The sequence below is a fragment of the Topomyia yanbarensis genome, chromosome 2 (assembly GCF_030247195.1).
Source record: "Topomyia yanbarensis strain Yona2022 chromosome 2, ASM3024719v1, whole genome shotgun sequence".
Lineage (NCBI taxonomy): Eukaryota > Metazoa > Arthropoda > Insecta > Diptera > Culicidae > Topomyia > Topomyia yanbarensis.
The window spans coordinates 192,382,970-192,410,757 of record NC_080671.1 but is presented as its reverse complement, the minus strand read 5'-3'; the positions used below and the strand labels follow the sequence as shown (position 1 = coordinate 192,410,757).

The 27,788-nt window shown below is 40.1% G+C and overlaps 1 protein-coding gene across 4 annotated transcripts; it reads right to left on the bottom strand.

The window, feature by feature from the left end:
- Window positions 1–78: 78 nt before the first annotated feature.
- On the bottom strand, window positions 79–26,848 carry LOC131682529 (GATOR complex protein Wdr59). Of its 4 annotated transcripts, none has more exons than XM_058964066.1 (7): window positions 26,757–26,848; window positions 24,693–26,678; window positions 24,494–24,626; window positions 24,266–24,431; window positions 24,076–24,208; window positions 23,261–23,290; window positions 22,468–23,037 (listed from the first exon to the last, which is right to left on the bottom strand). In XM_058964066.1, exons 2-7 carry the CDS (start codon window positions 26,550–26,552, stop codon window positions 22,489–22,491), a joined length of 2,871 nt encoding a protein of 956 aa, XP_058820049.1. In that variant the 5' UTR covers window positions 26,553–26,678; window positions 26,757–26,848; the 3' UTR covers window positions 22,468–22,488. The 4 variants fall into 4 exon arrangements, with proteins under 4 accessions (XP_058820052.1, XP_058820049.1, XP_058820050.1 ...); XM_058964067.1 differs by having other exon boundaries at window positions 26,741–26,831; XM_058964069.1 differs by lacking the exons at window positions 22,468–23,037; window positions 26,757–26,848 and adding an exon at window positions 79–428 and having other exon boundaries at window positions 24,693–26,723.
- Between the last annotated feature and the right edge of the window lie 940 nt (window positions 26,849–27,788).

The window sequence follows — 27,788 nt, the reverse complement described above, 5'->3', positions numbered from 1 at the left end:
GAAGTAAACTGATAAGAGACGCATCTCGAATTATGATGAGTCATTTCTTTTCGATAATTTCTTCTTTAAATACCTTTTATTTTCCATGTTTCTTGTAGTTTGTCTTCAAAAACTCCAGTTGACGGTACTGCTCCACGTTTCCCTATACCAGCTTGTCGCGATAAGAGAACAGCATCCTTGCGCGTTACGAAGCGCGCATATCAGGCTTCGGTAATGGACCATCACTGACTGTACAAGTCCAACGGAGCAGTGCAGCGCGTTGCGATATGGTACCAAACAACATTTACAAAGTGGATTTTTTTAAATTATCACGCCCCTAAGGGGAAATAAAATTTGTTTCGGTTTATTTTTTCCCGGCTGACATGCTCGCTGTTTGTTGGTTACTGTCAAAAAGTGCGGTTCCCATCAGGAGGAGCCACCTGGTAAAGCTAGTGTTTCACCGAAGAGAAAAATAAATTTGATTAAATCATGTCAAAATATTTCATTACTGCTATGGTCTTTAAAATTTATTATTATGAATGAGCGATACATATTTTTGGAGTTTCTACACTAAAAGCTTGGTGAAAGTTTGCAGATTGCTTGTTTAGGAATATTGATAAGGAATAATGGATGTTGTTTTAAAGTAGTTACATGTTTTGCATCTCAAAATTTTTAAAGAAGATTTTTACAATGAATAGACTTGTTAGTTTTTGCCGAATGTAGCTGCAATATGGTACGTTCTGAAATGTTCATCCACTGGCTGATTCAGGAAGCGGCATGGAGGGCGGTCCACGTGCCTCCCCTTTTCAGCCAGGAGCTATTTTGAAAAAGGTATTTGCGTTTTCTTCTGTCGTACATAGCTTGGTTTGAGCATTTCTTAATTCCAGTGCATGGTATCAGACTGTAAGTTATTGGTCGGGTATGTCGCAATCTCATCATCTGTGTAGCAGTTCTGTCAAATCTCAAATGGAATTGATCCCTCTTCTCTTTGTTGTGCCATCTCTGTCCCTGTCCTTATACCCAGGAATGATAGTCACGAAAAGACATCAACTGCCGCGGTGTGACTTCATACAGCAAGTAAATGGGTCGAACATTTGAACTAGGAGCCGTTTCAAAAATATTTGAATGTAAAATCTAAGTTCAAAAGTTAAAGTAAAAGTATTGTAATATCTAAAAGCCAAAATTCTACTAAACGAGTGATTGCCAGACGCAGACTTTTTTAGATCAGTAGATTAGATAGATATCTCAGGTTCAAGTTTCTGAAACTTCCAATATCATAATCGTTTCTGATTCCGTTCGAAATTAAAAGAATAAAATAAACTTTCAGTGACACTTAAAATTAGGTTTTTCTGTTAAAATTACTCATAAACACGAAATATTAACCTTTTCTTCAGTCGATATTTTTTAAGGATGAAACAAAGGCAATAACATCTCATTTCATCAATCTGTGTTACTTCAAAGAAATGCTTGCAATTTTCTATTGATGCCAGCTGATTGCACCAAAAACGTCGTGTTAAATGTTCTCTTTATCTTTATCTTTAGGTAACAATTTAGCGAACTCAGCTCTTTCGAGATGAACCAACATCATTGTCGTTGTACCATTGTGCCTTCCTATGCCAACTGGCTTAATATGGCTAAAACGTAACGGAACCATCATAGGACAGAATGATGAGAAAAATCTGTTTATTGGACACTTCCTTCCCAGTTAATGATCTTATCCGCCACAAAAAGCTGTTTTTGCCACAGGAATAGATCTCTTGCCAAATCATAATTTTTTCGTGAACTTATTCACGAAAACTCACTCGAATCCTCTAGAAACATTACCGTAGGTAGGAGACTTGTAGAATTTGAGCTCAGGTATTTGCTTTAAATTACCATATATTTCATCGCCGATCAAGTCACATCCGTCGAGTTTCATCAGCACCTGGTCTTACAACCTACGGATCCATGTTCTGAACGCTATTTATTATTTGAGGCTGGGTTGTTTGCCTGCTCGGTAACTTGCGTACAGTTCAGCATTCTGTTTGTAGTAGTTAAGCCTGCTGACTAAACCAAAACCTCTTGTATCTCGCAATCTTCATCCTTCTGAGGCAACCGTTAGGTACTACTTCATTAAGGATTGTGCTCTTACTCTTTTTGTTTTGTGTTAATCGTTTATGTTTTTGTCTATAGCTGCTTTTCTTTGCTCACTGTCCAACCTTCACAGTTTATCTGACTTGCTCTGGTCTGTTGCAACCTGGCGAGACACAAACCGATCCGGAGATGTCGACCATAATGATTTACAAGCACCTTCTCAGGGTTTCTTATCCTTCTTGGCGCTTATCGTTCCTATTTTTCTGCTATCTGAGAGTTCCTCGACGGCGGTATTTTACCTGATAGCGATGCCCATTTGCAGGATCCACTTAGCTGTCAGCCACTCAGGTGGAGTGATAACGATATCACAATTTTCTCCAACCTCGTGTTTTTCTTCCTTAGTTCCAGTTGTAGCCCGTGACCGACATCTACTGTGGAACTGATCTACTCACAACTATTGCTAATAAACTGTAGCAGGATCATTGAGTTTGAATGAAGCGGTAACATTGAAGATACCCAAGCAAGTGAACCCATCGAGGTTTTATCCGTCGGTGTAGAACATATTGTCGCAGCCGACTTCTCGGAATTTATTATAAAATATATTAGGGATCACTTGTGTGCCTATATGATCCGGGATTCCACGGATGTCTTCCTTCATGGATGTGTCGAAGAATACAGTTGAATCAGAAGTATCAAAGAAAGGGACACGGTCGGAATTATATGAAGAAGGATTGATGCTCTGTGACATGAAGTTGAAGTACAAGGACATAAAACGGGTTTGAGAATTAAGCTCAACGAGCCTCTCGCAGTTTTCAATCACCAGCGGGTTCAAGATGTCGGATCGGATGAGCAATCGATATAAGAGTTCCCATAAGCGATTTTTCAGGGGTAGAACGCCCGCCAGCACTTCGAGACTCATTGTATGGGTCGAGTGCGTGCAACCTAAGGCAATGCGCAAGCAACGATACTAGATTCTCTCCAGTTTGATGAAGTGTATGTTCGCAGCGGAGCGGAAACAGAAACAACCGTATTCCATCACCGACAATATCGTTGTTTGGTGTAACCTGATCAGGTCTCCTGGGTGGGCACCCCACCATGTTCCAGTTATTGTCCGGAGAAAATTGATCCTTTGTTGGCATGTTTGTTTCAGATACCTAATGTGACATCCGGTGCAGGTACCTTTAGAGTCGAACCAGACCCCGAGATATTTAAATGTGAAGACCTGATTGATCGTTACACCCATTAATAAAAGCTGGAGTTGCGCCGGCTCACCCTTCCTAAAAAAGACAACCAATTCAGTTTTCTCCGTGGAAAACTCGATACCCAGCTGGAGAGCCCAAGCAGACAAATTGTCCAAAGTATCTTGTAATGGTCCTTGCAAATCGGCAGCTTTGGGCCCTGTAACAGAGACCACTCCGTCGTCTGCAAGTTGCCTTAGAGTGCATGAATTGACAAGACAATCATCAATGTCATTCGCGTAAAAGTTGTAGAGTAGGAGACTTAGACATGAGCCCTGGGGACCCTTGTAGCTAAATCGCGGTGTTGTTAAATCGCCATGCGAAAAGTGCATATGCTTTTCAGACAACAGGTTTAGCAAAAAGTTATTTAAAATAGGTGAAAGACCATGCTGGTGCAACTTCTCTGACAGAATGTTGATAGAAACTGAGTCAAAAGCCCCCTTAATATCCAAGAAGACTGCTGCCATCTGCTCTTTGTTAGCATAGGCCATTTGGATATCTGTAGAAAGCAACGCAATCGTTCGTCCCTTTGCCTTTGTGGAAGCCAAATTGTGTATCTGACCATTTGCTGCGACATTTGTCGAGCCGAAACAGGATCATTTTCTCGAACAACTTCCGAATACAGGACAGCATTGCAATCGGTCGATACGAGTTATGGTCGGAGGCTGGTTTACCTGGTTTTCGGATGGCGATGATCTTCACTTACCATTAGTCATGAGGGACAATGTTACCTTCAAGAAACTTGTTAAATAATTTCAACAAGCAGCAACAGCAACCTTTTTGCAGTGTCAGGCAGATTCCTCAGTAAGTTGAATTTGATTCTGTCTAACCCTGGGGCGTTATTGTTGCATGATAAGAGAGCAAGTGAAAATTCCACCATCGAAAACGGTGTTTCATTCGCGGTATCGTGAGGAGACGCGGCGCGGTACGTTTTCTGTAGCGGGATAGAGTCCGGACAGATCCTCTTGGCGAAAGCGAATATCCAGCGGTTTGAATGCTCCACGTTCTCGTTGGTACTGTTTCGGTTACGCATACGTCGAGCCGTACCCCAAAGGGTGCTCATCGCTGTTTCTCTCGTTAACCCGTCGATGAACCGGCGCCAATAATTGCGTTTTTTGGCTTTCATTAGACTCTTCATTTGTTGATAGCTAGCGGGTAACCCGTCTTCCCGGAAGGCCTTATAGGCAGTGGACTTTTCCGCGTACAGCTCTGAGCACTCTTTGTCTCACCACAGTCTAGGAGACCGTCCATGGGTATTCGCGCCGGGTACTGGTTTAGTCTGAGCTTGATTCGCGCTGTCGAGAATCAAGCCAGCCATAAACCTGTACTCTTCCTCCGGAGGAAGTTCTTGAGTGGATTCGATTTTAACGGATATTGCGGTCGCGTAACTCTTCCAATCAATATTCCGTGTCAGGTCATACGAGACATTGATTGTTTCCGATGGTCTTGAACCGTTAGCAATTGAAATCACGATCGGCAAATGATCGCTACCGTGGGGATCAGGGATCACCTTCCACCTGCAATCTAACTGTAGCGATGTCGAGAAAAGCGATAAATCCAATGCGCTTGCGCGTGCTGGTGGTGTAGGAATCCGCGTCATTTCTCCCGTGTTTAAGATGGTCATGTTGAAATTGTCGCAAAGATCTTGGATTAATGTTGATCTATTATCATCGTGAAGACAACCCCATACCGTACCTTGCGAGTTAAAGTCTCCTAGAACTAGCCGCGGTGTCGGTAAGAATTCCGTGATATTACAAAGCGTTCGGTGCCCTACCGAAGTTCTAGGAGGAATGTAGATGAAAGCAATGCAAAGCCTTTACCTTCGATAAAAACTTGACAAGCGACAATTTTAATGCCTGATGTCGAAGGGAGGTTAATTCTGTTGAAAGAATAGCACTTTTTAATCCCCAAAAGTACTCCTCCATAGGGATTTTCTCGATCCAAACGAATTATATTAAAGTCGTGGAAGTTGAGATTTATATCGGAAGTTAACCAAGTTTCACATAATGCGAAAGCATCACATTTTGAACTATTTAGTAAAAATTTAAAGGAATCGATTTTCGGGAGGATACTTCTGCTGTTCCACTGTAGAACAGTGATCGAATCGGTAACCTCGTTCGATGACTTAGCCATCGAAGGATACGATCGCTGCAAGGAGGGGCCATTTAGTAGTTAACTGCTTCAAAAATGTTTGCACTCTAGGGAGAAAACGTATCAGAAGGCTTTTAAAAGGATCAGTAACATTGAAAGCTGTGAAAACTAAGTCAACGATATCAGAAAATTTCATTAGTCCATTACTGTACTGAGTGTCTATTTGAAAAAGAGGGACACTTGGGTTTCTGGTGTCCCTGGAAGTAGTGGGTACTCCTTGTTTGAATTAAAATTTCCAAATCCGGGAGCAGATTGCTTCGGGTTTAAGGCAACACTTCCGTTGGATTTAGTAGATGTTGTTGTCGCACTCTCAGAGGAAGACATCTTGGGACCCTTACGAGGTAGTCAAGGAGAGGCAAGTTTTTTCTCCTTCCTGGACTCCCCAGGTTAACGAGACATGTTCCCTCTTGAGGATCATCAGATTCTTGCACAACGCTAGCCAAATCAGCAAAGGGATTTTCGGACAGGACAGATAGCGAAACATTCTTTAGCATTTCTGCATAAGAACGCCTCGAGCGTTCCTGCACAGAGCGCTTAATTTTATCCCCGCGCTGCTTGTACGCAGAGCATGATTTAAGAGCATGCGAAGGGACCCCACAGCAAATACACTTTTCAGTTTCTTTGACGCAAGAGTCATCCTCATGCTCTCCCTCGCACTTGCCGCATCGTTTCTTATTTCCACTATACGTATGGCCCAACTGCTTGCAATTGCTGCTGTTCATGACTCGCGGTACAAACAGGCGAACAGGTAGGCGAACTTTGTCAAGGAGGATGTAGTTGGGAAGAGAAGACCCGGCGATGGTCACCCGAAGCGAGCCTGATGGAGAGTAGGTAGTGTCACCTCCCTCGATGTTTTGAAGTATATAATTGTTTGCATTCTAAGATCTTAATATGTTGGAGTGAGGGGTCCTTAAAGCAGCCAACCCCGGCCTCCAACAATTCTTCGCATTTCATGCCATGTTCGGACACAATTCCATCGATTTCTGCTGCCATATAGGCACGTAAGCTTTAAATTCCCGCGTAAGCGCTCACAGCAAGCAATCGCATTTGCCTGACCGAGATCATTCACTATAACGTATATTGTTTGCCCGAACACGTGTTATCTGAGTTACGGCCGGGTAGTTAGCAGTCAGATCCCGAGAAAGTTTTAATATATTAACCGGTTTCTCTCCGGTCCGAAAATATACCACCCATGGCCCAGAGGAACCTTGTGGGTACTGCTTTACACGGGGAGCAATGCGAGTGTTAGAGGGATCAGGGACTTCCATGATGACATCAGATGGTATTGCGCCCTCGGCCATTTAAGCACGAGGGCAGAGCGTAATATGAACGGGAATGTATAGATGTATTTTTTATAAGATTACAATAGAGAGGAGGAAGGGAAAGAAAAAAAACACACGAAGGGAATGAAAAAGCTAACAAAACTCATCTGTAGTAACGTCGATTGTTCTGCTCCAGCGAGAACAATGTACTAGATTAGCTACCGGCACCAGCAGAACGGCTTCAAACAACGCACAAAGGCTGACCTTCACTCACTGCATACACACACCGAACACCACTGTGAAGCAAATCGGTCTGCTCCGTTGAAAGGCTTGGAAACAACTGAATTAAAATTAATCGTTGTTTTTTAGAAAATTTAACAAAAAAACAAAGTGTCGAAGACCACGAAACGATCTGACGCTCGAGAAAAAAGTTGTTAACCTTCCGGTAGTCTCGCTAGTGCACTGAGTGCACGCTGCTCTAAAAATATGAAACCATTTTCCGAAACTCGAACTATTTTCTATTTTTTTAGTTCATCGAGTAACTAAAAGTCAAAGCTTTACAAACCTTATTGAATTTCCTGTGTCAGACAATTTTATCACGTGCTAATCGTGTTCGCCGCAGCGCTCCTCGACGCACAGAAGAGTATTTGACCGAAAAAGCTGTCCGAAAGTCATTTTCAAAAACAATTTTCAAGGACATTATATTATATCATAATATTCCCTAGTAATTTCTGCATTAGATGGCAACCACGTTGCGTGTATTTACTAAAGTTTGTCAACGCTGTTCACTGTCCAAGGTAGGGGTTTTTTAATACTCTAGGCTGATTTAAATCTGCGCGTTGAAACAAAATTTTCCAAACATTAGTGATTCGAATTGTTTCGAGTCAAATATCCTATATTTTTAATAAACCAAGGTCAGGGTCATATTTTGGTGCAGATGGATCTATATACTTGAAAAAATATTAGTCTTGTTAAACTTAAATACAAAGAAAAAAAATCCGCCATTTTCTTACTTCTCAAAATTGAAAAAGTTCATGTTCCCAATCCGTCCCAGTGAAAACTTTTGTGCCCTGATTAAGTTTAACCCAAATACTACTAGATCGGCGAAAAAAACTTGCGCATAATTGCTCCTTTTTGAATGTGAGCTATTTGAAAAATTAGATATTTTTGACATTTTTCCTCGTTTTATTACATTGTCCGTGCTAAGTTCAAACTTTTACAAGGATATTTCTTTTCGAAATAATGTGTAATTCTTGGCAAGATTTAGGTTTAGTTAGCTGGGAAACAAAATGATGGTTTTATTGAACCAGAGCGCTTCAAAGTGTTTCGAATCGATTTGTTTTCGTGCAGAATTGAACTACATTGCTTGAACTGTGTTTCGAAATGTATCAGCTGGTGCCGAAGCACTTTGTAATACAACGAGGAAAAATGTAAAAAATGGCAAATTTTTCAAATATCTCGCATTCAAAATGGAGCAATTATGCGCAAGTTTTTTTTTTTCACCGATCTAGTAGTATTTGGGTTAAACTTAATCAGGGAACAAGAGTTTTCACTGGGACGGATTGGGAACATGAACTTTTTCAATTTTGAAAAATGAGAAAAGGGCGGATTGTTTTTCTTTGTATTTAAGTTTAATAAGACTAATATTTTTTAGAGTCTATGGACTACACCAAAATATGACGCTGACCTTGGTTTATTCAAAACATAGGATATTTGAGTCGAAACAATTCGACGCGCAACTTTAAATCAGCCTGGGGTATTAAAAACCCCTACCTTTAACAGTTAACAGCGTTGCCAAACTTTATTAAATACACGCAACGTGGTTGCCATCTAATGCAGAAATTACTAGGGAATAACATGATATAATATAATGTCATTGATAACGGTTTTTGAAAATTTGACTTTCGGTCAGTTTTTTCGGACAAATACTCCAGTGTGCGACGTGGAAATAGTTGGATGTCTACTTTTGGAACGCTCGTATGTGTGTCTCTGCGTGACAGAAATTTTTTTTTCGCACACGATGAATGTATAAATAAATCTTAAATTACACAAAAAATCCATTGTTGCCTAGCTTTCAAAATCGCAAAACAAAATAACTTTCAGTTTGAGCACTTTACACCAGACGCACTTCACACCCTTAAAAATAGTTTCTCTTTAACCGTGGAATGCTGAAAAATAAAAATATAAAAAGAAGAAATGTTTTCCTTTTGTTTCCACCAGGTATCATGCCTGGTGGAATTAAAAGGAAAACATTTCTTCTTTTTATATTTTTATTTTTAGTTCTCAATTGTTTCTTTGACACCTTTCTGGAAAAAAAAACATTCGTTTTCTTGAAAAAAAATATTTTAAAAAGTTAAATGAAACACTTTATTTAACTAATCACTTATTTCAATGCTAGTAATACTTGTAAAGAAAAAAAATAGGTTGTCTTGAGAAATACTGCTACGCAACTGAAAAACTCTAGACAGTCCAGAAGGTATCAAGTGTTATGCGACTGTATCGAACGGATGTCCAAAACGGACGGAAAAATATAGACACTACTATTTACTACTTCTCTACTGCAGCTTTAAATCGCCCTTGGCAAATAAAGCCGACAGGGCACCTGTCGATTTAAACAGTGTGAATCGCAATTAAATGAATCCCAAGTGTGGTCCAGAACTAACCTGCACCGTAACACACATACACCACAATCCTGCTGAGTATAATATCATAAGACATGTCTATCCGCGACAAACCTCGTGAGGACGGCTGTAGGCCTAGCTACAGATCCAGCGTAAAAATCACACGTTCGATGTTCATTAATTAATCAATGCCAAGCATATCTCATGACACATGAATAAGAAATGCTATTGAAGAACCCGTGTGGCAGCGTGCGATTTCACGAGAAAACCCGACAGATGCAACGGTGTGCAAAGGAAGTGAAAAAGTGCACAACGGACAAGACAACGTAAGAAATTTATCTTCAATTAATAGATGAAGAAGGCTTGTACTATAAAGCCGCTCAACTCAATCTGCAGGGCGTTTTGAATCGTTTTAAAAGTATGAACGAAAACGATCGCTTCTAGAAACATAAAAGGAAAACTAACGAGTGGTAATCCTTTTCTCAGGCTCACACAGCAAACTAGAGCAGCTTTGTAGACATCGGAAAGAAATTAAATGGAAACAAACATAATATCATGAAGAAGCATTAATCATGAGCGCACTCATTCAATTGCTCAAGATTTGCAACATGAGATTAAGGAGATTACCATTCGCAGGGTGTATAATAAGCACTAATTTATGTGTTATAAATAATTTGTTAACCCGAGCTGACATCACAATTCAACCTTCCAGACATCGGTGCGCCATTTCACTTGAGTCCACTATAGTGCACTAGATCGATTGAGTTGCACTTACATGGAATACACGCGCGCACAACATTACAGTCTTTACGGCACAACATCACTGAAACAGAATTTGAAATAAAATTCGTGCATGAACGTTACTGGTTGCCTACCTGATAGGCGTTTCGTGTGAACCTCATGACAATGAGTGACAGTGTGACAAGAAAGAAAGATTGAATCTGAAGAAGGTTTTTCTTCTGAATCCATCCGAATTCCATCTTTCCCCTAAAATAAAGCCGACTTCAGGCCATCCTTTTAAGTGTGAGTAAAAAAGTCATCTTTTAAACAAGAGGTGTTTTGGGGACAAAACACCTCCTGACATATTTTATACGTTGAAACATTTAATAGGCGACCCCGGAGCTATTTAGACCCCTCGATTTCTTAGAAAATCGTAAAACCTCCTGACTGTCGTACATTTTCGTGGAAGCGTCATTCTGAAACATTAAATTTGACAGATGATTCTCGTTCTGCAGTTTTTTAAAAAAGAGATAAAACGTGTTTCATCTTCTCGCCGAAAATCATTACCTTGATGTTGCAATTATTGTAGAACCAGATCGTGCACCTCCCGATAATGGTTACAGGGTGGCGGAAATCCAAGTGATGGGCTGTTTCCCTGTCCAAGAGGTGGTGCATAACACACACGAAGGTTTCGTACTTTCGTGATCGCCCAAATCAATGGTGTATCCGTAGGTAGCTGGACACTAGAGGAGTACAATCGGATACTGGGCACACAAACCGACTCGATAATCGGTCGAACGTCAGGTTACAGTTTGTTGGAAGCGCTAGCGAAATTGGGTGTAAGGCTGTTCTTGCACATTTTGTTCCGCTAGGTCATTCTGTAAAGACGATCAGTGATCACTCGTTCTGTGACTCTCATACCGATCGGTCTATCTTTCTAGTCCCCCCACAGTAAAAACATTTTTGATGCAGTTCACTGCGAAATGGCCCCTCCTTTCAGCAATTGTATCCTTCGAAGACTAATTCATCCAACGAGGTCACGGATATGATCACAGTGGAATTGCAGAAGCATTATCCCGAAAATCGATTCTTTAGAAATGATAACAAATAATTTGAAATGCGTTGCATTTGAATTATGTGAAACATGCCTTACCGCAAAATAATATTATATTTTAATATTATTCGCTTGGGTCGAGAAGACTCTTACGGCGGAGTACTTTTGGGGATCAAAAAAATCAATTCTGTGTGACCTCTTCTCAACACCAGGCATTGAAGTTGTCGCTTGACAAACCAGAATTAAAGGCAAAGACCTTTGTATTGCTGCTACCTCCATCCCCCCTAGACGCTCAGTTAGCCACCGACAGCTTGGCGATATTGCGGAACTCCTCTCCGCAGCGTGGCTAGTTTTAGATGATTTTAACTCCCACGGTGCGGTATGGGGATTGCTTTCATGTCGATAATCGATCTACCTCACTCCACGTGCTTAGCGACAACTTCAATATAACCATGTTGAACACGGGTGAAATAACACGCGTTCCTGCCCTCCAGCGCGTCCGAGCGCCTTAGACTTGTCCCTTTGCTCGACATCGCTGCGGTTAGATTGTATGTGGAAGGTAGTCTCTGATCCCCACTGCAGCGACCATCTGTCAATCGTAATTACTATTGCTAATGGCGCAGGGCCACCGAATACAATCTCGTAAGACCTCACACGAAATATTGATTGGAAGGGCAACGCGTCCGCGATATCCGTCAAAAGACTGCCACGTATAAGACCTTGCGGAACGACAGTACGCGATGTTAGAAACGCGAATGAAGAGTTTGATGAAAACCAAAAAGCGGTTCGTTGACGGGCTAACCAGACAAACATCAATGAGCACTCTTTGGGGCACGACCCGGCGCTTACGAAACCGAAACAGTACTAACGATAGCGTGGAATTTTCAAATCGTTGGATATTTGATTTCGCCAAGAAGGTTTACCGCACCACGTTCCCCCACGATACAGCGAACGAAACACCGTTTTCGAAGGTGGAGTTCTCACTTACTCTCCTATCATGTAACAACAGAGTCCCAGAGCAAGACAAAATCAAATTTGACGATAAAAAATCAGCCAGACTCTGCCAAGAGACGCATGTTGGTATTTATTCAATAAGTTTCTTGAAAGTAGCATCCCTCATGCCTGGAGGAGGGTGAAGGTCATCACCATCCAAAAAACAGGAAAACCAGCCTCTGACCACAACTTGTATCGACCGATTGCAACGCTGTCCTGTATTAAAGTTGTTCGAGAAAATGATCTTGTTCCACCTCGACAATTGGGTCGAAGCAAATGGCTTACTGTCAGATACACAATTTGGCTTTCGCAAAGGCAAAGGGACGAAAGATTGTCTTGCATTGCTCTGAAAAGAAATTCAAATGGTCTATGTTAGCAAAGAGCAGATGGCATCAGTTTTCTTGGATATTGAGAGCGTGATTGCCATTGACGAATACCTTGTCGATTCCTGCAAGCTAAGACAGTTTACAGATGACGGTGTGGTCCCTATTACAGGTCTCAAAGCTGTCGATTTGCAAAGACCATTGCAAGATACTTTTTGGGTCCTCCACTACCCTTTTATGCAATTCTGACGTTAGCGCCAATAAGAATATTTTTCAGGAAACCAATTGTTGTGTTTCGTGATGTTTTCAAAAGCACGAATAATGTTTCAACTATCTGTTCTGTACAAAATGTGTACAATCCATCGTAGATAATAGCCAATTGCTTAAATTTTCAATTTTTGGCAAAAACCTTGTAAATTTTAGCTAACGTCACTTTTGCAAAAAAAATAGCGATTTCATTTCACTGTTTTTATGCAATTCTGACGTACGTATACAAACCAAAAGTACCGGGTAAAACGTGTCGTATATTATCAACCGTTTCAACTGAATTATCGGCAAATGATTATTACTTCCTTCAAGTTTCCGAAGCTATATGTGGTGGTCTGGTCAGATGGTCGGTTTTGGATCTATACTAGACCGGTGCGCCGCCGCGCCGCGCCGCCGCCGCCGGTAATTTTTAATGTACGCCGACGCCGAACGGTAGATCGGCGGCGCGCCGCCGATGCATTTTTCCTGCGCCGATAATTCGCGAACTCTAAAATTGTTGACTCATAATTTTATCCACATCTCTAGGAACATTGTCTATGGACTGAATATACGACGTTAACTGATTGATGATTTATCACATCCTGATCATTATTTGGTATTAGTGGTCGTCAATTGGATTACAAAATTAAAATAATCTTGATATTTTCTCGAAAACCATTACACGACACTCGTTATATAATTCAAAGATGCATTCTTGCTTCGTCAACTGGTTATGATTGTGAGCATATAAGTTTCAATTCACCATTCGTATGCGTGAAATGGTCCACAAATTAAAAAAAACTTCCACTTTCAAGATATATGTGCCTGAAATTTACGATTATGTGCCTGATCCTAATCTTTGCACGTAATCAATTTCACTGGAACGCAGTGTATTATTCATTGATTTTTTAACCGATTCTTAATTCCTAATATGCTGCACACGATTCACCAGTCGAGTTCGTGAAACTGTTCATGATGTAATCCATGAAGTAATTAATTTTCCACATAATCTTATTATACTTACGTGAACAATTACAAGGAACTTAGACTATTATTCATGGATTATTCGCTCTGCTTTTTGGTTTTGAAATTTCTATGTGAGCTATTTGTACAACTGCTAGCAACCAGTCTCATAGGCACGAGCATTAGATACAAAGACATTACTAGGACCTGTAACCCTGCTATTCCTTTGTTAAAATTCGAAGAAATGTTCGAAATTAAATGAAACAGCGCTGAGACAAAAAACATTACGTAGCCACAATTCATGTCCGTGAAATAATTTAGAAAACTATAAGACACGTGACTCTGTGTAAAAAATCCAAAGGTAAGCTCAAATATCACGATAACACGACGAGAATTTACGAAAATCGTTGCACGTCGTTCAATTCTTGACTGTTTTAGTCAATAAAGTTAATACAAATCAATGTTTCATCGAGTTATGAATTAGAATCATAAAAATATTAAACATATTCAGACACAACCACCTACTAAACATTTCAGTATAATGTCATCTTTTTCTGCGTGAACTAGTTTTGTGAAAACACAAAAATTATTTTCAATACGAGGTTTATTTATAATTGATTGAATCATGACCTATTTTAAAATGTTTTCTCGAAGAATAGTTGAGCAAAGTGATCTTGACTTTTCGCGACGCTGGTGCACAGATGTGGCGATGCAGAGGGTATGTTTTCTAGTCTCATAAATTATTCATCGTGTGATCTAGCCCCACTCAAGAAAGATTTTCAGTGTCAGTTGCACCAGCCCGGATTCACAGACAAATAAGACGTAACACGAGATGAATTTTCATCGCTCGTAGAAAAAACGGTCGATTTCAATTACAAATCGTTGGCGTTAGTGAAGATTTTCACACAGAGCTAAATGCGTTACTTAGTTTCCGCACCCACCCGAAAACGTTACGGGCTTTGTAATCTCATGCAAACCAAAACAAACAATATGGGCCCAAAATGTGAAATTCATTCTTGCCCAAGGTGGGAGTTGTTCACAACCATTTCTTAAGTTACAACACGATGCCGATCGGTGAGTAAGCACATAACAGGATGTTAGTAATTTAATTGATTCGGTGTATCGAATATAACTAGATGTATGCAATGGATTAGAATTTGTTGGTCCCCGGAACTGCTGGAGAAATTGGCGGGGTGCAGGTGCTACGAAAACTAGAGATGCGCTCAGACCATTTTCAATCAGACTTGTTTAGTGATTAGTTTCAATCTAACAGGAGCAGGATTCCAGCACATCGAGCATACTTTGCACTCAAGATAGAAGCAGACCGTACGTTGTAAGAAAATGTAGTGCCAGGGAATCGTATTCCTTATCATCGTGACGATTTTGTACTTACAAGAAGTAAAAATAAACACCAGCCTGGAAAATGAGGTAATGTGTCTACCTTGAAAGGTGTCCTTACACGGTCATTAAAAGTGATATTTCTGCGCAGTAATGCCAATAATAACGCCTTGTGTTAGGGCTCCTGATATCTGCGCGATTCTAAAAGAGCGACGGTAAACAACCCAGGGACAACTTTACAGATAGTGCTTGTTTCATATATGCACCAACGATTTGATGGTGGTGCTAGTATGCCTTCTCTGTATGAGTACCACTAACAACGAAACGAAAAAGTTTCAAGAGAAAAGCGTGTTTCATTACGTGTGTTATGAACGCCGTCAATGCAGCTAGAACAACATTTAGAAAAAGCTTATTCCAAAATGTGAATAAAGAAAACTATTATTAGAGAATAAATCTGTCCCTAACTAAAAACCGTCAGCAAAGTTATATAAATCTTATTATATATTTAGCTGGAAGTCGTTGTTTTTAACAACCGGCTCTTTTCCTTCCTAAACATGTTTTGGTTTTCTTGTTGTGTGAAGTTTGAAATCGTTAAATCATTGGTGCTTTTTATCTCGAGAAATGTAAATGAAAAACATTTTGGCCAATGAAAGTACATCACCACCAAGCTTAACAATTCGTTTTGAATGGAATTTGTGTTTTTATCAGTATTCTAGCAGCAAAAAGAAATGGTAGAAATTGTAGAAATGCTTAAATTGATTATTTTCCACAGATATGGAAAATAATAAATGGGGTGCACCTTTTACAAATTTTGCTCCATTCAAGCCGCCATGACATCACCAAATCACCCCAAAATTTGCTTATGAATTCAATATATGGAAGCTGTCAATTGTCCCCGGGCTTACGGTAAAGATGACTAAATAGAAACAAAAAGCAATGAAACGCCAACAACAATTAATTTCCTCAAACAAAACAAAAACTGTTTTACCGTTGCTTAATTTCCCAAATATAGAACAATAAATAATCATTATGGGTCATTGAAATACAGTCGTTCCTCTGTATTCTTCAAATTTGGCCATTGCAATCATTATTTCATGCGAAGTCGTAGTATGCGACATCGACAATTTTTCTATTTCGTTCTTAAAATTTTACAACTGTAAAAATAGTTCCACCTTTCATTTATTATCTTGCATTTGGCAAGCAGAGTGGGCACTATTGGAGCTTCAGTTGAAAAAAAAAATTGATATGGTTGCGAGAATTACATTTTGTGCAATGTGTTCAACAGATGTTGCTAGTACATCGTGGGCGATGATTTTTTTAAATTTTCTTTAAGCTGTAACGTTTGTTTGTATGTGCTGTGAAGTCTGTTACAATAGAAACCGAAAATTTTGGAAAGTAATTGTACTGTTGAGAATTTTTTTAGTTACCTAGGCGTCAATATTCGTCACGCCGACACACGCCGGCGCGCCGCCGCCGATAGGGTCCAACGGCGTGACGCCGCCAACGCCGCCGCCGCCGCCGCCGGCCAAAAATGTCGCTTACGCCGCCGCCGATTAAAAATGCATCGGCGCACCCCTCTAATACGGATGTTTCGTGGGTTATGTCCGAGGCCATTCAGTACATTTTCATTAATTTTCCAAAGTTTAGCTGCAAGTCAGGCATTATTATAAAATGTATTGTATATTTTATCCTACATTCGAACACTATAACTTCATTTTGGTATCATGTAGGCCTCTTTCAAGCAACGTGGAAGCAGTTCTGGGCTGGAAGTCCTAGTAAATATGGAATGCGCTACCCATGTTTGTGAAACATTTATACTTGAAGATACCTGCCATGCGGCACATTAACGATGATCTGCAGACATGCAAAGTCATCCAGAAACATGGAGAGTTTCTCCATGTTTTCTTTACAGCCCATTCGGTGATTCCGGATTTCTTTTCAACGGACACATTTTTAAGTGAATATTCCTGTTACGCGGCACATCAAGGTGCATCAGCTCGGTTTTCTACGAACAATGCTATCACATCACAAGCCATCCGGAATGAAACGTTTTTGTTAAACATTTCTGTCATGCGACGTATCAAATAATATCAACTCTATAATTTATGGACAATGCAAATTTAATGCCAAATAGGGACACTTTATTAACAATTCTGGAATATGGAAGTTCGGACCAAACAATTCTAGTAATTATTTCTGTCATGCGGTACATCAAATTCTGTGATCTGTGAAAAATACTATCATATTTGAAGACATTTGGATACAGTGTTCCACTTAACGACTGATCCCGGTAATTCCGGTTTCCCGCTTCTTTGGTAATTTTTTAGTGAATATTCCTGTTACACGGCACATCAAAATACATCATATAGGTTGTCTATAAACTATTCAAGCACATTTGAAGTCTTCCTAGTACACGGTTATTCTGGAGTTGATTGCATTTTTAGTGGATCAAGCGTGTCGAATAACAGGTGTATTCAGGTACAAACGTTTCACAGGTATGGGTTACTCATTTTGAATCCACAAAGTCCATCTGAGAAACAATTAATCAAAATTAGTTTAGAGTCTTTATATATACAATTTATTAATGTTCATGGTATATTAATACCAGTTTTCATGCTATACTTTGAAAAATTAATGAAACTGGCTTAACATTGCCTCGGACTGACCCCATGAAATTTTCGTATAAATTTGAAGCCGGATATGTGAACAGTTCAACTCACGGTATATGAGACTTGAATAAATTCCATTTCATTTGCAGGTGTTTTGGTTGGAATTGGTTTTGAAACTAATTGGTTGGGTATCAACTGCGCTCTACAATGATGAAATATAGAACAACAGCGGTCAAGGTTTTAAACAAAAGTTTTCACCAAGATACATTCGTACATTATTGTGGTATGAAAAATACATGTTGAAAAAGACTAAGCTTGCTGCTTTAAAAAAGCATTCGAACTTGCACAGGAGACTTCTTTATAAAATATAAATAGTTAAAAAATTTATCGTGCTAAAAGAACTAATTTGAATACCACCCTAGCATAAATATAACACCACCCTAGCCATTTTCATCACAAAATGGTGCTTATCTAGCTCCCAACATTACTTATGATACAACAGCTTAAGAATAAATTGTTTTGCCTTGTTAAGTATACCTTCAATACTATATTGCACCGGTACGTCACTTTGGTAAAAAAATGGCGTCTACGTCACTTTGTTTTTCTCGTTTCAAAAGGACATTTTGCATAATTTTTTAAAGACAATTACACTGAAAGACGTGAATTTTTGTGGAGAATTCAGAAATATGAAAAAATGAAATTTGACCAAAGTGGCGCTTACGTCACTTTTGCATACAAGGGCAGTCCAGCTGGGTATCGAGTTCTTCGCGGATAAAACTGAGTTAGTCGCATTTTCAATGAAGCGCAACTACAGCTTCAATTAATGGGTCAAACTATTGCTCAGGCTTCAACTTTCAGATATCTCGGGGTCTGGTTCGATTCTAAAGATACCTGGGGATGTCACAATAGGTATTTTTCGCTCGTATGTCTCCCGAATTGAGTGCAGCATGAAAAATAACCCGTAGCAATTTTGATCTTACATGCGGAACAAAACGTCCTCCGGAGGAATCCATGCAAGCGTCAACTATCGAGACAGAACATCTACGACACCTGCAGAATCACCAAATCTATTCTCGTGCTATTTAATAACTCACCACCTTTTTCTGAATCATATTTCAGTGGTTTGCCGATGTTTACGTTGAATTTTCCTGCAACATCATTCAACAACAGGCAACAGATCGCTGTAGTGTATGGAGATTTTTCGAAAGCTTTCGATGGTGTTCCTTATCAACTTGCTGTGGAAAAACTAAGGCGCAATGGATTTCCGGACTGGCTGACAAATTGGATCTCATCGTACCTTTCCAATCGCAGTGCTTCTGTGCGAGTTGGAACTACACTCTCAGATCCAGTCCATTTTACATCAGGCGTTTCTCAAGGCAGTCATCTTGGACCTCTTCTTTTTGAACTCTTCGTGAACGACCTCTGCAGTGAATTCACGTCGTCTAAAGTCATGTATGCAGATGATGTATCGTGTTGTAACAACTATGGCAGACTGTTGCGCACTGCAAATATACCTCGAAAGGGTTATGGATTGGAGTGACAGAAACGGCATGACTGTGAGAGTGAGAAATGCAGCATAATCACTTTCGCACGAGTACGATAGCCCATTGTTTTCGAATACCTGATGTGTTCTACTCCTGTACAACGAGTCGTATCAGTCAAGGATCTAAGTATCACTCTCGACTGTAAACTACGGCTCACCGCACATGTTTCTTCTGTTATAGCTAAATCCTATGCTGTACATGGACTCATCAAGCGCAACACTCGTTATTTCAATGATGTTTACTGTCTAAAATCTCTGTACATCACACTGGTATGCGCAGTATCCTTGAATATGGAGTTACCGTTTGGGCCCCGTATTACACCGTCCACATTAAACGTCTCGAACGGGTACAGAAGAATTTCATCAGGTTTGCCCTTCGTCGGCTGCCCTGGCAAAATAGATTACTGCTACCACCATACGAAGATCGCTACGCTCTCATCAATCTCCCTACGCTGCGAAATAGGCGAGTTTTTCTGCAGCGACTCTTCGTCTTCGACTTGCTTACAGACAACATAGATTCCCCTGCGCTTGATTTCAACGTTCAACGTTTCAACGAGCTTGATTTCAACGTTCCGGGAAGGTCTTTCCGGAGAAATGATTTTTTTCCGGCGCCAAACACATCGCACGCTATACGACCAGAATAATCCATTAGATGTTTGCTGCCAGCTCTTCAACAACGTTTATCATCTCTTTGATTGTGGTATAAGCAAAGAATTAATCAAATTACAAATTGTTTATAGCTAGATTATAGTTATTTATTCTGTACGATGTAATATGTTACAATGATCAATCAGCCAACGACAATGTTAATTATATAATGAATCCCACTTCCTGCCTATTCCCTTACTAATATAAGAGGGAAGCAAGCCGCCCGTAAATACGGCTTCCTCTTCCCCCACTGACACGTGAAATGTACTTGAAAAAACAGAATAATCGGCCTCGTTAGGCTACCACATTTTAGCCTAAATAAATACACCGGTGTAGTGCAAAGAAAGAGATAGACTGATTACACCCAAGTTTGAATGAGTGTAGCACCGACTACACCGGCGTAGTGCACTGTCAAAAACCTATTTCTGCAACCTATGTGCATTAACTGTACACCTACCGTCTCTCCGTTGCACTTGACAGTGTGTGCAGTGCTTTATGGTCACACCTACGACCGCGCACCCGGCTTCCCATGAGCGTTTTGGCGGCTCAGAAGTGGCCTTCCATGTTGCTCAGGGATACATTGGTCGTATACACATCCATGCATACAGGCATACGTACGGGCTTACATTAATACATACATACAAAATATTTGGCACAGATTTAGAGGGTGTAACGTCGTGTCATCTAGTCTGTCATCCTATGGAAAATCATCCTACCATCGCCTTGGGGTCAACGTCATATTGGCAAATTTCGCATTGAATCTGCTTCTGTCTCTTCCTAATCTCCTTTTTGTCTCCTAGGTCCGAAGCGGATCAATCAACTATTAATTGAAACGGTAAACATACTAGCAGTATTAGCACAGACTAACAGACATAACACTCGAAAACAGTGCTGCGCCCGCTTTAACGGTCATTTTAAATATATTTGTAGTTGGGACTGTGGCCACATTTGAAATTATGGCGCCACTGACATATGAACAAGCATATGGGGGATAGACCACTAGTGAAAAATTGCTCCCAAACCTGAGGGGTAACCCACCAGCAAATGAGTGTTTGGGACTGTGAATAAAAGGTGGAGCTAGTGTTTTGGGAAAATTGCCGGATCGATGTTTTTGTGGGAATTCCCTCATAGTGTTATGTCTGTTAGTCTGTGGTATTAGTCCTTACTCGCAAATACTTTTCCTACAACTGTGCAGTTTCTTCTCTATCTTATAACATAACTCGATTATCCCTGTTCTAGTCAATATACATATTCATTACATTATGGACCAGGCAAACCCTTAATTTTTCTATTATTATTATCCTGAGTAGCTATACCAGTGAAGGTATTTTAGGATTTCGCAAAAAGAATCTCTGCCAATAAAGGCGTAAGCAATATTTATCCACATAAAGTTTGCACGAACCGAATCTCCGCCTGGTTCGACTCGAATAGACCACACCGACCCGAAAGGGTTGCTTATCATTTCTGAGAGCCGGTGTGCTTGGTCGAGTTTAATAATCATAAGAACAAGTCCTAAATAATTAACTATCTCTTAGTCCTGCACTTCTTTCCTGAACTAGCCTCGTACTCACGATCAAAAGAGTCGACAACTAGTAGGATCCACATGTCTCCCACCCAAGCGAATCGATCAACTTGCAAGTAGGGGCACATATCTACCAACCAGCCAAGAAGACTTCCGAATCAATGAGAATGGACCATGCCAGTCGAAGGCCACAGGCCCAGCGCCATCTCGGACAGTGTCATTGTCATTTCTCAGCCCACCCCTGGCAGACGTTCATCCGCCCATCTAGACTCTGTCAAGAAGAGAACCTACAAAGCCTAACTGTTCGTATGTGCTAGTCCGTATAGATTTTGGTTTGCTCAAACGAAACAAGAAAAGCAAAATGATTGTGATTAGTATAGTAGTTATAATAAATAAGTAAACGATTTCTCATCTGTTGTTTGTTACCTTGTTCGTAGTCCTCCTTCCTGTTCCTGATCTGTTTGGGCCACTGACTTTCCGTTTCCTTGGCCGTCACGCTCGAGCCGCACATATTGTAGCAAGAGAAACAAATGAAAAGACAAAAAATGAAAATAAATGGACGTCTGCTATCTGTGCCTAAATTGATGTTGCTTCTCAGTTTTGCACGACCCAGGGGGAACTTGGCCTTGATCCCAATGCTCTGTCGCAGATGTTACGTGATATTCATTATGGAATATTCTTTGTTTGGGGGCCATTCATAAACAATGTTGTTCGTTTTTATCCCTGATCCGCTGATACGTTTAAAATTCATTTTTAGTTTTTATCTCGTTACGTGACGCTCTTCCCCTATTGTCAATATTCGATATCATTTATGAATGGTCCCCTGGTGATATATTTAGAGCAGACAATCCAATGAAAAATAGGATTGACAGGATTTTAGTGCGCTCATGGCGCCTTGTGTCACATCTTCATGTTTGTTATACATACTAAGAATACCAAAGCATGTGATGTGATGACAGGAAGATTAGAGAAGCAACTCCTCCTCTTGCCCCCTAAATAAACAAATTTAAATAAAATAAAAAGCTATGTTATCTGGCTAACGACAGCTTGCTGCGCGTGGGAAAAGGAAACAAAAATATAGGGATGCTGTGCTCTACATATGGAGTTTTCATATGGGACTGCTATAAGACTATGGGCATCACTGGGCTTTCATGAGTTAGACAAATAGACACAAATACTGTTTAACTTTTTTATTAGTGGAAATTCTAATTCATATTGCAAAGGGCTGAACTTTTTTGCAAACAATGGCACCCACAACCGGTGGCACATTCATCATACTTCTCAAACCATATTCGCATGTGTTCGGTATGACCTCCATGGCCACAGTTCAAGCAAGCATTCGCTGCACCTCGCACCGGTAGCCTACATAGCGTACAATAAAGTACCAGCTTTCGACAGGTGGCACAAGCTGGAGATCCGACACGGCAGCAGTGCAGGCACTCCGTAACGAACTCCACGCAACGGGGAGGATCCACATAGTGCGAGAGATATTTCAACACTTTGGTTCGAGTCACCAATAATCCCCATCGATATAACATCTCCGCGTAGGAACGTTTGAAGTTATCATACAGATAACGATTGCTGTCACCCAGAAGACTGCGATTAATGTCACCTAAGCCGGCTATGCGACAGTCGTCCAACGAATCAGACCACGAGTTACTGCGGAGGTGCTTTAACTGCTGAGCCAAACTCCAAACGGCGTTTGAGTTGGTGCTGTCCACCGGCAAAATTGTATGGTAAGGTGACCCGCTTGGCTGATTCGAAAAAAATACCGATTAGTAATAAATCTCCCATACATGTCCTCTATGTCAGATGGCATTATTTTCTTACTAAGCCATTATGTGCAAGCATTAAAAACTCACATATGCTGCAAAACGTGCAAATGCTACATTTTCTAATTTAGTTTAAATTCTCTGTTAATTGATTGAACCGATAAGAAACAAAATTGTTACAAAATAAAAATTTAAAACCAATTACCTTTATCTTGCGTAGACCACTAAGTAAGTGCTATAAGAATGAGGGAAAAATAAATCCAATGTAAAAGGGAGGGAATTAAACTATACCCACACAAAGAATTAGTTCAACAAAGACAGGTTAAAATGTGCATATTGGAATAAGTAATTTGTGCAATATAAATATTATAATATAATCCTATTGCATTTTCAATGATAGCTATTAAACATTTACTACTGATTAAACATCAAACCATGTTTCAAATACACGAAAATGTTTGCCTAAATTATCACCAGTTATTTCTAATTCTAACAAAATACTGATAAATGAAGCTACGTAAGTGATCTTACGTGGTGTTTCTTAGAAGAGCCCATCTTTCGATTGATATGCTAATATTTCTAATGTATATTATCTAATAGAGGTGTGTAGGTACCATGGAAACATGGGACAACCAAGCGTTTAACGACAGCCAAACTCGGAGTGATCTGCACATCCTTTGAAAATAATCACTGAAAAACTTACATGTGTAATTACGAAAAATGAAGCTTCAATAATACATTTCAGAATGTGACCGCACACATAAAGAACCATATAGATTGATCCATTACCAATAGAAGAAAACCACTAGCATGTTCATGTGTATCACAACAGTTGTCTAGTCAATCGAAAGATGTGCCGTTCAAGAATGTCTTAATTCCAGAGATTTCATCAACCCTCATTATAAATGCTGGCGCATTGTTCTGTCAAATTGAAATAATATTATGCCAACCTACTAATACCAACAGAAACTTCAACCCAAAGCTACAATAGAAACATAACACACTCAACTCGCTACTTACACTTTGGTTAATCGATTTGCTACTCGAACTAGAACTTCTAGAGATTTCATACATCGACGGACAGTGACGCCCAAATGCACAGCACAGCATGGCGGCCGTTTGGATATCGTAGATATTAGCGAAATGATTTATCCTTTGGAGAAAGTAATTTAAATGTTAAATGAAGTATTTTCATTTGAAATCATCTTACAGTGATTCTAACAAGCTTTTTGCAAAAGGGTTCTGGGAACAAAGCATGTCGTCATCAGTGTCAAAATCCGTGTTAGGTTGAGCGATCATTTCAGCCAGGGACCAGCACTGGACTAAATCCGGCCGACCATACTTCTCAGCTACTTGCTTGTTGTGGTGACACATTTCTGGAACAGAAATTGAAACTAGATTATGCTGATAACTTACTTGTAGGAAAAGAACAATTCACCAGCCACATTAATTGTATTGATGATATAATTTTCTGCCAACTCCTTGCTCACATACAAAATTTTGGATACATCGTAAACATTAACCGTGGCAACAGATATTTTCGGTACAGTACCTCGGCTTCTAGACGATTTCTATTTGCATGTAAAAAATAAATGATAATTCAACACATCCCAATCAATTGAAATATCCTGGTTTACCCTGTCATGTAGATAGAATGATGACGCACTGGGATCTCTGTGAGCATACAGAATCGGTTGTGATCCCATCACGTTACCCAAATAGCCACCGCTGAGCGCTGACAATGCACGGGGTGTTGTGTTCTGGTGCTTCAGACTAATCCGCTTGGTATTCAAGGGTCTTGAAAACGTAACCAGTATGCCAACCTGGTTGAAACGCGCCCCTGACGTTTTCGGGAATGGAACGCATGCGTCATGTAAAGCACTACTTAGTGCTCCTTCCAAGCGAGGCGATTGTAAGCGCAAATGCTTATCGCCGTTGCTAGTAGATTTCTTCAGTTGCGTGACAAGGGCTCTTAAACATTGTTCCAAACAGGTTCTACCCTTTTTAACTCTTTGGCTTGCGGTCATTCGAAGTACCTTCATTAATGTAACAGAGAGATTGTCGTCCAACGATGTTCCCTGACAGTAGACAAATTCCGGACCGATTCCATTGTTTGGGTACTGTTGGGGGAAATTAACCTGCAACATAATGACATAACCGTTGACAGAAATCCTTACGGTGGCGGTTCGTTTTGTAGGATCCAGAACCTCGATATCGATGTGAGGGATGTTAGGATTTAATAGCGAGAATTCATGCTGCAGTGAAACCGAAGGTTGTTTTTCACGTGTGGGACTTTTCATGCTATTTCCTGAGCTGACTTTGCTGAGGTTCGATCCTTCCTCAATTACGAGTCCATCATCATCTTCTGATGTAAATCTTTCACACAGTTTTCTAACCTCCTCATCAATTCGCCAGATTCTAAGCGTTTGATCTCGAGACCAAGTGATTAGTTCTGGATCTGAATCAACTAAACTATTGCGTCTCCAAGCAAAATCAAGCACTACGTCCGTGTGCCCTGCTAGAGAACATATTGGAGTATCCTGTTTGGAATTGTTCCACATCAACAAACTGTGCTCACCTCGACCCTGGTGTGGAACACTGATCGTCACCAAACCATCCGCAAATGGAGTATATCGGGCCCTCCAAACTGGGCATGAAGTGGTAATAATCTTCTCAGCTCGCCTGGGATTGTTTATGTCAAAGTATTTTACCGTTCCGTCTTGACTCGCCGTCGACAGACTAGTTTCATGATCGTGACTCCAATTGATTCCATGTATTCTCGACAAATGTGCCGTTATGTACTGAATCGGACAGGATCCCTTTCGCTGATCCCAAATCCTCAAATCCCCATCATGAGCCGTTGCCACCAAGTTTCCAGATACTCTATTGAATCCAACCTGACTAGCACCAGACATACAAACCGCATTCAACGATAGTACCGGCTTTCTGGGATCCCTTAAATCCCACAAGTGGGTAAAAGTATCGATTGAGCAGCTTGCTAGCAAGTGCGGAACTTTTGAATGCCAATCAATATCGGTGATCATTCGTGTATGCGCCCTCAATGACTGCTTCAATGTAGGCTGTCCGGATTTCCAAGTCACCACCTCAATCGTCTGACTGGTCGCAATCGCACAGTACTCCTGGCTATTTTGGCAAATCGCCCATTCCGCTGCAGACACTTCATACTTCCAAAGTCGTGGAAATTTACTTAATCCACCGGGACTACCAGAGTTATTTTCTTCCCTTCCACCCATTATACCTGTTGCGTCTGTAGTCATTTCGTAATCTTTCATCGATTGTAGAGCCAGCTGTCGCCTTCCAGCCAACAGAACCCAAGAACCAGTCCAATCAACTGACATAACGTTTGCCTGCAGATCACGATACTCATGTACCCAGGAGCTGCGGCGCGTTAAACATCCCGATGAATCCATTCCGACTCCTCCGGCGATGCTGGATACTCCCGCACCAAGGCGTGATTCGGAAAACGAAGAAAGCATATCTCATAAATTCTTCCCTTATCCTTATGTATAGTTTTAAACTGGCCAACTATCGTATGATTAATAATAAACAATAAACTTCTTAAGCATCACAAGATAAAAACTGAGGTGCACATTCAATCTGACCTATACACAAAATAGTGAATATTAAATTTTATTAAACTTCCTTGAACTGTATACATACATACATAATAGTATACTAACAGGTTATCGTGCTCAATAAAATTACAAAAAAATCAAAATATTTTTTACATTGTTTATTGTTTTTGTTCCATTTTAACGTTTTAGACTTGCGGAATTCCTACACTGAGCAAAAAGCATCTGAGAATTTCATAAGTCTCGGCATATGAACCAGCTTCTGACGATGCCATCACTGAGCCAATAAATCATATACATTTCACGTGAAAAAGCACATAAATATTACAAATGACTAATCATATTAGATTCATGTGCAGCAATTAACATTCATACCTACAATGATGACTTTCAAATAAGATACCAAGTATACAATACATACATTCTATGTGATTGTCATATACTTCAAGCACAGATAACAGACGTTTAGGCTAGAACAAAATTTCTTCAAAAACCTGTGTAAACTTTCAAATTGATAAACGTTGGAAATCCGTGTTTCACTAATGCCATCTGCGCAACAGTTTGCTACAAGTGTTTGACAGCTCCATTCTAACTGCATTGTATCGATCGCTGCGCCATCTACAAACGTTTGCCAAACGTGTTTCAGACGTCTGACTTATTAGGAATTTCAGTGGCGGGTATTTACACACGATTTAAAACGAGCCTAAACGTCTGTTATCTGTGCTTCAAGTGTTATATGTAAATCACGTGAGTATTATGTGAATGTTAAATGTGAAAAACGTAAACCGATTCAATATAGCGTATTATCAGTGTAAGGCATCCGAATTACGGCCAGAGATTCTCGAATAGTTTACCACAGGTATTTAAATGTAAGAATATTAAAAACAATACCATTAATACGTAATTACATTTCAGGACCTGGGAATGAACAAACTGCTAGTTTTAGTGGAATTGGTGTCAACGGAAACTAGAAAATTACGCTAATTTCATCATCAAAATTGGAATCTATGGTGGAACAAATATGCAGCGATTCGTTTTTGGAATAGATATGTCATTATAAATAGGTCAAGTAAATATACACATTTCATATCAATTAAATGCCTTAATATTTAATCTAGGTCCTTCACTCTCCTTAAACAC

Excerpts from the sequence above, each read along its gene's own strand:
- LOC131682529 (XM_058964066.1), bottom strand. The coding sequence starts at position 26,552 with ATGCTTTCTTCGTTTTCCGAATCACGCCTTGGTGCGGGAGTATCCAGC. Across the intron at positions 24,627-24,692 it reads CATTCTATCTACATGACAGG|AAATCGTCTAGAAGCCGAGG; the intron begins GTAAACCAGGAT and ends ACATGCAAATAG. Across the intron at positions 23,038-23,260 it reads GTGGTCTACGCAAGATAAAG|CCAAGCGGGTCACCTTACCA; the intron begins GTAATTGGTTTT and ends TTTTCGAATCAG.